General features: G+C 41.2%; 1 protein-coding gene across 1 annotated transcript in view; it reads left to right on the top strand.

Annotated features, from left to right (window-relative positions):
- LOC126412306 (bumetanide-sensitive sodium-(potassium)-chloride cotransporter-like) overlaps positions 1 to 12,524 on the top strand; it is a gene marked incomplete at its 5' end in the record, with an annotated part of 214,831 nt that overhangs the window by 61,743 nt on the left and 140,564 nt on the right. Inside the window, one exon of the mRNA XM_050081828.1 lies at positions 10,274 to 10,505. Coding sequence (XP_049937785.1) covers positions 10,274 to 10,505 — 232 coding nt within the window. The remainder of the gene's footprint in view (positions 1 to 10,273; positions 10,506 to 12,524) is intronic.

Here is a 12,524-nt window from a genome sequence, read left to right as displayed (position 1 = left end):
AGGTATGTCCAAAATGCTCAATATGCTAAAAGAACTCAGTTTCCATTAATCATACAATAAATAACAATACATAACAATAAGAGAGAAGGAAAGTTGCTCCTCACCATATAGCGGAGATGCTGAGCCGCGATAGGCACAATAAAAAGATTCACACAATCAAAGCTTCCGGCGATTAAGGCCTTTGTCAGCAGTAGACACACTCACACTCACGCAAGCGCAACTTGTACACATATCTGCAGTCTCAGAGAACTGAAACTACAATGCAATCAGCAGTACCAATGCATGATGGGAGCAGCGACTGGGTGGGGGTAAGGAGGAGGCTGGGGCGGGGAGGGGGAGGGATAGTAAAGTCCCTCCAGAACCTCAACAACTTCTCCCCCATTTGCTTCACCTGGTCCCACTCAACCCAACAAGCCACCTTCCTAGATGTTGATCTCCGCCTCAGAGATGGCTACATCAGTACCTCTGTCCATATCAAACCTACTAACCACCAGCAATACCTCCACTTTGACAGCTGCCACCCGTTTCATACCAAGAAGTCCCTTCCATGCAGCCTAGCCACCATGGTTGTCGCATCTGCAGTGACGAGCAGTCCATCTCTAAGTGTACTGAGGGTCTCACTGAAGCCTTCACTGACTGTAATTATCCTCCCATCCTTGAGCAAAAACAAATCTCCTGTGCCTTATCTTTCCAGTCTCCCACCACCTCCCAAAATCCCACAGTCCAGCCACAGAGGATCATTCCTCTCGTAACTCAGTACCATCCGGGACTGGAGCAACTGAATTACATTCTCCACCAGGGTTTCGATTACCTCTCGTCGTGCCCTGAAATGAGAAATATCCTACCCACTATCTTTCCCACCCCTCCTACCGTGGTATTCTGCCATCCACCAAACCTAAACAATATACTCGTCCCTCCTTACACAACCCCTGCTCCGAATCTCTTACCTCATGGCTCATACCCCAGTAATAGACCTAGGTGCATCCTACCACCACTTACTCCAGTCCGGTCACTAACATTACCTATCACATCAAAGGCAGGGCTACCTGTGAAACCAGGCATGTGATCTACAAGCTAAGCCGCAACCAGTGTGCTGCATTCTATGTAGGCATGACAACCAACAAGCTGTCTGTCCGCATGAATGGCCACCGACAAACTGTGCCAAAAAACAAGTGGCCCACCCTGTAGCTGAACACGCTGCCAAACATGATACTCCTCATCTCAATGACTGCTTCACAGCCTGTACCATATGGATCCTTCCCACCAACACCAGCTTTTCTGAATTGCACAGGTGGGAACTTTCCCTGCAATACATCCTACGTTCCCATAACCCTCCTGACCTCAACCTTCGTTAGTCACTGTCCTCACCCATGCAGCCCCCTCTCTGTCCCCATTCCAGCACTACACAGCTGTCATTTCACTACCACACCCAGTCTTCTAATTTCTTTTATTTTTATTTCTCTCCTTTCTGCTACTTACCCCTCCCTCCTCTGCACCTTTTCTCCTACCCTCCATCGAAACTGCAACACTTCACTGTCCGCCACTCCCACCTCACTATCCCTCCTCCTCCCCCTCCCCCTCCCCCTCCCTGCCCCAGCCTCCTCCTTACCCCCATCATGCACTGGTGCTGCTGCTCGCTTTGTAGTTTCAGGTCTCTGAGACTGCAGATGTATGTGCAAGTTGCGATTGTGCAACATGAGTCGGAAAATGATGTCTGGTTATCAGTGCAAATATAGGTTACAAAGAAGCCTCCAGGAACGACATCCAATATACCAGTCACTTGGGCAGCAGGATGGGTGGTCAGAAATAAAAAAAATGTGAAGTGGCCTGAGGTGCAGAGCCACTTCTATGCAGAGCTGGGTTGTGGTAGCGAGCTGTGGTGAGTGTGTGGTCTGTTGGTAGCACAGGAAAACAATATCAGAAAATGAAAAATTTTATTGGGATTCCTGCTGCTACACTGCTAGCTGTGGGGCACAGCTGCCACATCCTATTTAGTGCATCATGTAACTGCAGTGGCCAGCTGTCATCCAAGAAGCCAGCTGTGACATCTGCATACAGGAAAGATGATGCCCAGAAGCTCACTCAAGATTGCATGCCCCAGTTTGGTGTGGTGCAGAAACCTGCCAGAACTGTTTTAGGGGATGATAGCTTCCAAGAGTGGAACTTCCCTCAGCTCGAAGTACATTTTCTATCCTCTACTGCTCCCTCTAGTACCATGGAAGTTATTCTCCGATGTCTTAACAGATGTCCAGCCATCCTGTCTCTTCTTCTTATCAGTGTTTTTCATATGTTGCTTTCTTCACCAATTCTCCATAGAACCTCCTCATTTCTTACCTTATCTCTCCAATCAATTTTCAACATTCTTCTGTAACATCTCAACTCAAATGTTTCGCTACCATACAATGCTGTTCTCAAAACGTACATTCTCAGATATTTCTTCCTCAAGTTAAGGCCTATGTTTGATACTAGTAGACTTCTTTTGGCCAGGAATGGCCTTTTTGCCAGTACTAGTCCGCTTTTGATGTCCTCCTTCCTCCATCCACTGCGGATTATTTTGCTGCCTAGGTAGAAAAATTCCTTATCTTCTTCTACTTCATGATCACCCATCATTACTTTCACCTGTCTTCGATTTACTCCCAATCCATAATCAGTACTCATTAGACTGTTGATTCTAGTCGGCACATCCTGTAATTCTTCTTCACTTCCAGTGAAGGTATCAATGTCATCAGCAAATCTTATCATTGATATCCTTTCACCTTGATTTTAAGTCCACTCTTGAACCTCTTTAATTTCCATCATTGTTTCTTTGATGTATAGATTGAACAGTAGGGGCGAAAGACTACATCCCTGTCTTTTCAATCTGAGCACTTCGTTCTTAGCCTCCCACTCTTACTGTTTCCATTTGGTTCTTGTACATATTGTATATTACCTGTCTTTCCCTGTGGCTTACCTCTATTTTTCTCTGAATTTTGAACATCTTGCACCACTTTACGTTGTCAAACGCTGTTTTTCAGGCACACACTTGCTATGAACATGTCTAGATGTTTCTTCAGTCTTGTTTTCAGTATCAACCACATAATCATAATTGCCTCACTGGTGCTTTACCTTTGCTAAAGCCAAACTGATTGTCATCCAACACTTCCTCAGGTTTCTTTTCCATTCTTCTGCATACTGTTCTGGTCAGCAATGTGGATGCTTAAGCTGTTAAGCTGATTGTGTGATAATTCTTGCACTCATTGACTCTTGAAATCTTTAGAACTGTGTGGATGATTTTTTCCTGAAGGTCCTGTATTGCCAGACTCGTATGTTCTACACACCAATTACAATAGTCATTTTGTTGCCATTTTCCACAGTTATTTTAGAAATTCTGATGGAATGTTGTCCATCTCTTGCACTTTATTAGACCATAAGTCTTCCAAACCTCTTTTAAATTCTGATTCTAATATAGGATCCCCCCTCTCTTCTATATCACTCCAGTTTCTTCTCCTATCATGTCATCAGACAAGTCTTCCCCCTCATAGAGGCCTTTAATGTATTCTTTCCACATATTTGCTCTCTCCTCAGCATTTAACAATGGAATTCCCACTGTAGTTGTAATGTTACCAGCCTTGCTTTTAATTTTGCCAAATGTTCTTTAGACTTTTCTATATGCTGAGTCAGTTCTTCCAACAATCATTTCTTTTTTGATCTCTTCACAGTTTTCCTGCAGCCATTTCACCTTACCCCATTTCACATTAGCTTCCCTGCACTTCCTGTTTATTTCATTCCCGAATGACTTGTATTTCTGTATTCCTGAATTTCCCTGAACGTTTTTGTACTTCTCTCATGCATCGATCAACTGAAGCATTTCTTGTGTTAGCCCTGGCTGCTTCGTAGCTACCTTTTTTGTACCTATATTTTTCTTTCCAACTTCTGTGATTGCCCTTTTTAGATATTCATTTCACTTCAAGTGAACTGCCAACTGAGCTGTTCCTTACTGCATTGTCTGTAGTCTCAAAGAACTTGGTGTATCTCCTCATTTCTTAGTGCTTCCATATCCCACTTCTTTGCACATTGATAAAACTTTAGCCTATTCTTCATAACTGCTAAATTGTGATCTGAGTCTACACCTGCTCCTGTTTACACCTTACAGTCCAACATGCCCACATAGCATATGATCATGAGTTTCTTTTAACACCACTTCTTTGAGTTTTGCTGGTAATACCATGCATGGCCCATACCTAGTTGACTTATATAATGGGATCAAGGTCACACTTTCCATTGTAGGTCGTCAGTGGTTCTACCATCCTGGTCATAATCTGCTGCCCTTCAGGGCAATAGTCTGGCTGCTGCAAAAGTGAGTTTGGAGGTAGTCCACCAGTAGAAAGGCATCACACCCAGGGAGGAGGAGTTTTTGCTAGAAGGTGGTTCAACACTGGAGGAGGCCCAAACTCATGGTAGATGTTTGCTGAACCATAGTGATCCAGCACCCAAAGTACTCCTCTCATCATAGTAGATGGTGTTGGACTGCAAATACTTCTACTGAACTGTGACTTGCTGCATCATGTACAGTTTGCAATCAGCATCAGCAACTTGCACTATCTGCCTCTCTGCAAAGCTTTGACCCACTGCCTGTACTATTGTTACCTTCCTGTTCAAACAATCTACATTTCCATGCTTCTTGTGTGGCTTAAGTACAGTTTCATGACAAAACTAGACATGGGGTATGGAGTTTTCTTTTATATTTTGGAAGATGAATGGCAAGTTGTTAAATGGCCATAGAAAAGTTTCCAGTTCCTATTTTGTTAAAAACCTGCATAATACCAAATTTAAATTATTTTATTGAAAGAAAAACATTTGAATACACTATTTTTTTTCCCTTGCCCTGAGAGTTGGGGGGGGGGGGGGGGGGCTGGGGCGATGTCCTTACTCTCATATGAGTGATCTTTTTCACAGCAGAATCCATATTTTTTGGAACAATGTACTGTTGTCTTAGGCATAATGAAAATGGGGGCCTCCCATGGCATCCATTATTCCATGGGCTAGCTGTTGGCTAATGAAATCCTCCATGATCGGCTGTGAATTCTGAGGTATATGATATGATATGGTTTCTGATATTGGTGCATCTTTCTCTGTTGGAATTTTATGTTGCATTATAGGCATAACCAGCTGTGGTCCCTGACAGTAAAATAAACACTTGAAATCTAATAGCAATATTTTCATCTTCACGCTTTCTGTTCCTTTCAGATGCTCTACCTTCTTGCATGATGCAGTTCTAGCAGTGGCCACATCTGGCCAAGGTTCACATTTGACTTGTCCCAACCATGTTCCTCTGAAGATCTAAATTTGCTAACAGTCCCTTTGTTAGCTTTACTTAATCAGTGCCAAAATTCTCCAAATTCACAGGTACCAGTTCCCTACCACCTCTTTAGTATGCATATAATGCTTCTTTTCACAAAATAAGGATGTGTGTCCAACATATTGTTCTTGTCTAGTGGCTCCATTATACACCACATATCAATGGGCAGCTCCGGTTCTACATTCGCCAAAGCAACTTTCTGGTGCCTTCTGTCACATCATGCAAATAAAGCTTTAGCATTTTCATTTGCATTTTAAGTGGTTCGCCCTTTGACACAGGTGAACCTTGTGACAGCACTATATGGGTGACAACTTCCCATAGCTAGAATATTGCCCCTCTAAGTTGCACTGCAAAGCACTGGGATCAGTTTTGGCAGATGTTCTAACATAAAGTCTGACTGCGCAATCATACAGTAAATTGCTTACGTAAGGCATTACTTGCACACATCACTTAAACTGAACTGCCCCGTACCTGAAAATTTAATACTGCTGAATCTAATGACTTAATATCATTGTCTCTCACCCCCACATAATCGATAGCTCAGTAGGTTTAACCACTTCTGACCTATGAGGGTCCAGATGTACCACTGACACATGTGCCCCTGTGTCCAAAAGTAAACATACATTTTCTGCTTCCTAAAATTCCTGCTATACCACATTCTGCCTTTGCATGTGTATCTGTTGCATCAAAATCTAACTGGAAGGTAGCTTAGTGGATTTAGGACTCCTTCTAGCATTAAATGCCTATCCTCTTCTCCCCCATCTGTTTCTACCATTACTTCTACAATCTCATTGTTGGTGCCCACCCACACCATTCTTACCCCATTGAGGCTGCTGACCATGCCTCTTGACGTGCCGCAACAGACCACATCTGTAACATTCATATATCAGTGGAAAATACCCCTCCATGTACACCTGTTGGCATGTCAATCTATTCAGACTACATAGACAATCTGACAATAATGTACAGTTCTTTTGGGATATCTCTCCAAACCCATCTTGACATATCAAGTGACCGCCCCTCAGGAAGGTGTCTAGTGCCTCATGTTTGGCTTATTGGATTCTAATCCTAATGGTCTCATCATTGTCCGCACAGCACATGCATCTGCACATTAATTTTCTATGTCCTATCCCCAAAATTTTCTACTGTTCCACTGTGCATCTTTGCAACAGCACTTAATTGTTCGTGGAGGAACCACATACTATTTGCCTTTTTTATATCATTGCAGGAAGCCTTGTTTCAACTGATAAAACTTCTGTGTGTTTATCAACCCCTTCCGTATATTTGACATCTGGTATAAGCTGCAAAAGGTGCACCTTCCACAGGACAATTCTTAGGGCTGATGTATTTCCCTCGAGCCCCTTAGTAACTAACTTTTCTTTTATAGCAAGTTCAAGCCTTCCTTTCTTTTACATGTTTTCAGCCCATGGATTTGTCTGCCCAGAAGAAACCGACTGGTTTGGTACTCCCAAAATGGACATACCTATGGTCCAACACTCTGGTCCTTAATAACTATCATTCAAATCAACTCTGCTTGTACAGAAGTATCGTAAAGTACTAGGAAATTATATTTATTCTATGCTTGTAAAGGTAACAGTATAAAGAAAAGTGTGAAAAGGAGAACGCCTGAAGACAGGAGAAAGGGAATTGTAGTGCCAATTTTTAAGGTGGTTTTCAGGAAACTGTCAAAATAATAGGGGAGTCACTTTGAAGTGTCATTCTGCCAACATATTTGAGAATATTAATTTATCCATTTTACTAGTTATTGAACTCTGTGGCTTTGGAATATATTAGTTTAAGAAATTTGGAACAAGCCACTTTTTATGTATTTTTATTTATACCAGTACACATTTTGGGCTCTTGCCCATCTTCAGTTGTAGTAATAAATATTTAAATCTTCAATTAGCACATTGTTAAAAACATCAACTTCATTTTGGTCACTGCAGTTGCTCTGTGCGAAATTATAATTTTGTTTGTTTACTGCACTTAGATGCACTTAGGAGCAATGACAAACAAAACAAAAAGTAAATGAATAAGACAAGTAATAGATATGAAGTAGCATATAAACAAAATTCTTTTGCACAGGCCACCTGCATTATCCAAAATGCAGTTGATGTTTTTAAAAATTTTCTAATTAAATATTTAAATATGTATTACACCAACTGAAGAAGGAGAATGCCTTGTAAAAAGAAACAAAATATGGAAACCCTTCAAAAAAGAGAACTGGAAGGCTGACTATGAGAGGAATAAAGAAAATGTATCAAAGATGTGTGAGTTCTGTAGAAGTAGGAGAGAAGACAAACTGTTTAGAACAGAAAAATGGGCTGAAGCTAGAGGCTGCAAGACTGCATTATTCCCAGTACTTTTCATCACCTTTATGGACAAGATAATGACAGAGATGGCAGTGCAACTAGGAGAATTATGTTTACCAATTTAATGGTGTGAGGAAATGGAGGAAAGGTACAAGAAAGGCTAAATGTATGGGAAAGTGGTGGGACAGTACCATTTGAAATTTAATGCAAGAAATACAATTGGTTTTGTAGTAAGGATTTTAGGATACAATGTGAATATTGTAATATTCTAAGATATTTTTATTGCACATTGCTTACTGTGTATGTGATATACCTCAAGAGTTCAGCAGCTTAAAAATGGCTTCTGCCTTCATGACTCATAATTCTTAAAGTCATAACTTACTACATTGTCATGCTGTGCAACTTTCCTGCATTTATATACAAGAAATACAAACACATGTTCAAAAACATATTCAGAAGATAATTTTTTTATTCGTAATACGGCTATATGATTATTGCAGAAATCTAAATAGAAAATACATTCTACTCATTGGCATCTCTCACTATACAGGGAAATAATGTACAGTTTGAGAATAAAAATGTCACATACACATAAGAAACGTGTGTCTGAAATCAATTTTCTGTTAGAATCTGAGATGTCACAGTAGCTGAGGAACTGTTGCACCACATCTCTCAAAATTTTGGTTAGGATACACAGATAGGCACAACAAAAAGATTGCCACAAATAAGTTTTCAGCCAGCTATCTTTTCTACATTGTGCAAAATGCCAAGTCCAGCAAAAATGTTGACAGGTTACAGTCGGACACCAGTTTGTAAAACTACTGCACTGCAGAGATTTCACTGGACAAATAGATAAACATAGTATGTATTCTGCCCTTAAAATATATAAAAAGAAAGCACAAAAAGGCAGGGGAATGTAGTTTTTGACAGAGAAACTGAAATAGGAACAGGAAATGAGAAGTGTGGGAAATAACTGAAAAATTAAGATTCATGTAACTGAATTGAATGACATTATGTCCTCAAGGACAAAGGATAATGTGTGAAGTAAACTGGAATGCAGGACAGCTGTAGGCAGCATAACTCACTATTTATGCAAGTGACTTTAAATGACTTGTTGAGTTCATACCACATAGAATTGTTACACTACCCCCCAGGCAAAAGTAGGTCCAACACAGAAAATGAACCAAAATTGTTAAACCAAAGAAAGCTAGCAGGACCTGGTGAGATAGCTGTACAATTCTATATAGATCATGTAATGAACTAGCTGACTTTCTAATAGTAGTTTATTGTACAGCACTGGAGCAATAAAGCATTGCAAGGAACTGGGAAACATGTACATAATTCCTATTTTCAAGAGGGGTTGCTGGACAAACACACTACTCGAAGTTTTCGTTGATGATGTCAATATGTTGTAGATGTAACACCTGTGCTGTAAGAATCAACAGCAATTCAGCAAATAACCACCTTATAATGCTCATCTTGCACCATTTGTCAAGAGATCTTTTATGTATTACATGGCAGTGCCCAGGTTGATGCCATGTTTGTTGTCATCTAACTGGAAATAATTCTTATTACAACACATATTCACAACTTGTAGCTTCCGTAAGACCATTACTGCAGCATGGACACCTGTAATTGCTATCCAGAGAGGCAAAGAAGCTGTCACTGTGAAACATTGTAGAACTTGCACAGTGTGATATGGTGCCGACCTAAGAACTGTATATCCAACAGATTTGCCAGGAAAGTTTGAAATGTTACAAAAACTTCCCTTCAGCATTTTTCTATGACCCCATTACACCTTTGAATATGAGAACCATGAATTTGTTTGGTAAACTACAATGTTGGGACATAATTTGCACCCATCTTGCATGGATGCATCTTTCTTCCATAACAGAAATCACATGGTTACTGCACCACAGGAAATGAAACCAATCTTGGTCTGGGAGAAGATAAGAAAGTCCACAAAGTTTGGTCTTTAACTTGCATGCATGACCTCCCAAGTATTTCAAAAAACTACCATGTTTCCTGAGGAAAAACATAGTGATAAGGAAAGTTTCAGATATTTAAGTATGAATGAAGTAGACATGTAGTAGGCATTAACTGGGATGTAAATTTCAGAATAATGGAATGGTATGGGAGTATGGTAGGGGGGTTATAATTACGGAACAATATACAGAATGGGGACTAGCAGAAATTGAGATAGTGGGCATTGCAGGAAAGGGCACACATTGCAAGTGATCCTTATCCAAACACACACATGAGGGCCACTGATGTTACTGCACATACAATAGTTTACTTACCATCTCTCATCATAACAAAACTAATGATATGCTAGTGCAACCATGTGTAACAGTTAGTAATTCCTAAGCAGCTATAACAAAAAAGTCATTAGTAGTTTAACTATTATAAGTGCAGAATATACTTTAACTCAATGTACCATTTTTCCCTTTACTAAGCCACAAATAAATTGCTAGGGTGAAACCTAATACAAACATTCTGCACTAACACTCCAAGAAATATAAGAAATTTGTTATAAGTAACAGACAGAAATGTCAGTATTTGTTTGTTTCAAAAATAAATATTGCATATGAGTATTGCTATTTAAACCCAAAATTTCCAATAGGTTGTCGAACTGGTGTCAGCATTTGGGCCTCTCATCTATGCAGGGTGCTTTGCTGCCTCATTATCTTCTGCACTATCTAGCCTGATTTCAGCTCCAAAAATATTTCAAGCTTTAGCCAAAGATAAGCTATACCCTTATATTGAATGGTTTTCAAAAGGGTATGGTAAGAATAATGAGCCTATTCGGGGATATATATTGACATTTGCGATTGCTGTTGGCTTTATTTTAACAGGTAAGTAACACAGGTAAAACTCTTTTAATTAAATCTGCAAGCACTCAGGATTCTTTTCTTCTACACATTGTTTGTACTTAATTTGATAATGTTTTAATTTATATTTAAAATTCTCTCTTCTGTATAGTAAGTTAAACAACTATTTCAAAAAGCATGACATTCATTCCATCTTTCCAACAGACAATTTGTGAAAATGAAAATGTTGCTGGTTCAGGAGTTTGTGCACAAACTGACATTTGATTATGTCCCTAAATGTACGATGGATTCACGTCAGCAATCTGGGTGGCCAAATCATTCACTCAAATTGTCCACACACACACACACACACACACACACACACACACACACAGGTTAGACGGAAGGTAGGGGAGAGGTGGGGAAGGGGGGGGGGGGGGTAGTGGAAAGGAAGAGAAGTAAAAAAAACTGGGTGTGATGGTGGAATGAGGGCAGTGTAGTGCTGGAATGGGAACAGGGAAGGGGCTGGATGGGTGAGGACAGTGACTTAACAGAGGTTGAGGCAGGAGGGTTAGAGAAACGTAGGATGTATCGCAGGGAAAGTTCCCACCCATGCAATTCAGAAAAGCTGGTGTTGGTGGGAATGAATGATATATGGTACAGGCCGTGAAACGATCATTGAAATTAAGGGTGTCATGTTTGGCAGCGTGCTCCAGGGTGGTCCACTTGTTTCTTGGCCACAGTTTGTCAGTTGCCATTCATGTGGACAGGAAGCTTGTTGGTTGTCAAGCCCACATAGAATGCAGCACAGTGGTTGCAGTTCAGTTTGTAGATCGCATGACTGGTTTCACAAGTAGCCCTGACAGGGTTAGGTGATGGTTGTGACCAGACTGGAGTAGGTGGTGGTGGGAGGATGTATGGGACAGATCTTTCATCTAGGTTTATTACAGGGGTATGAGCGATGAGGTAAGGGAATGGGAGCAGGGGCTGTGTAGGAATGGATGAGTAGATTATGTAGGTTCGGCGGACAGCTGAATACCACTGTGGGAGGGGTGGGTAGGATAGTGGGCAGGACATTCCTCATTTCACGGCATGATGAGAGGGAGTCGAAACCCTGGATGAGAATGTAATTCAGTTGCTCCAGTCCTGGGTGGTACTGAGTTATGAGGGGAATGCTTCTCCTCTGTGGCCAGATGATGGGACTTTGGGTGATGGTGGGAGACTGGAAAGATAAGGTATGGGAAATTTGTTTTTGTACAACATTGGGAAGATAATTACAGTCTGTGAAGGCTTCAGTGAGACCCTCAGTATATTTCAAAAGGGACCACTCATCACTGTTGATGAGACAATCACGGGTGGCTAGGCTGTAAGGAAGGGACTTCTTGGTACGGAACGATTGGCAGAGCTGTCAAAGTGGAGATATTGCTGGTGGTTAGTAGGTTTGATATGGACGAAGGTACTGATGTAGCCATCTTTGAGGTGGAGGTCAACATCTAGGGAGTGGTTTGTTGGGTTGAGTAGGTCCAGGTGAAGCAAATGCGGGAGAAGTTTTTGAGGTCCTGGAGGAATGTGGATAGGGCGTCCTCACCCTTGATCCAGATCGTAAAGACATCGGATTCCTCTAGATGGCCCATGAATAGGTTGGCATAGGATGGTGCCATGCAGGTGCCCAAAGCCATGCCCCGGATTTGTTTGTAGGTAATGCCTTCAAAGGAGAAGTAATTGTGGATGAGGATATAGTTGGTTATGGTGACTAGGAAGGTGGTTGTTGGTTTGGAATCCATTGGGTGTTGGGGAAAAAGTAGTTTTCAATAGCAGTAAGGCCATGGGCATTAGGAATGTTAGTGTAAAGGGGGATGGCATCAACAGTGATGAGCAGGATACTGTGTGGTAAAGGGGTGGGAACTGTGGAGAGTTGGTGGGGGAAATGGTTGGTATGTTTTATATAGGAAGATAAGTTCCAGGTAATAGTTTGAAGGTTTTGGTGTAAGAGAGCAGGGATTCTCTCAGTGGGGCACAGTACATGGCCAAAATGTGGCTCCAGGGGGTTGGGTTTATGGGCTT

This window comes from Schistocerca serialis, chromosome 7 (genome assembly GCF_023864345.2).
Source record: "Schistocerca serialis cubense isolate TAMUIC-IGC-003099 chromosome 7, iqSchSeri2.2, whole genome shotgun sequence".
Classification (NCBI taxonomy): Eukaryota; Metazoa; Arthropoda; class Insecta; order Orthoptera; family Acrididae; genus Schistocerca; species Schistocerca serialis.
This window is presented reverse-complemented; position numbering and strand designations above follow the sequence as displayed.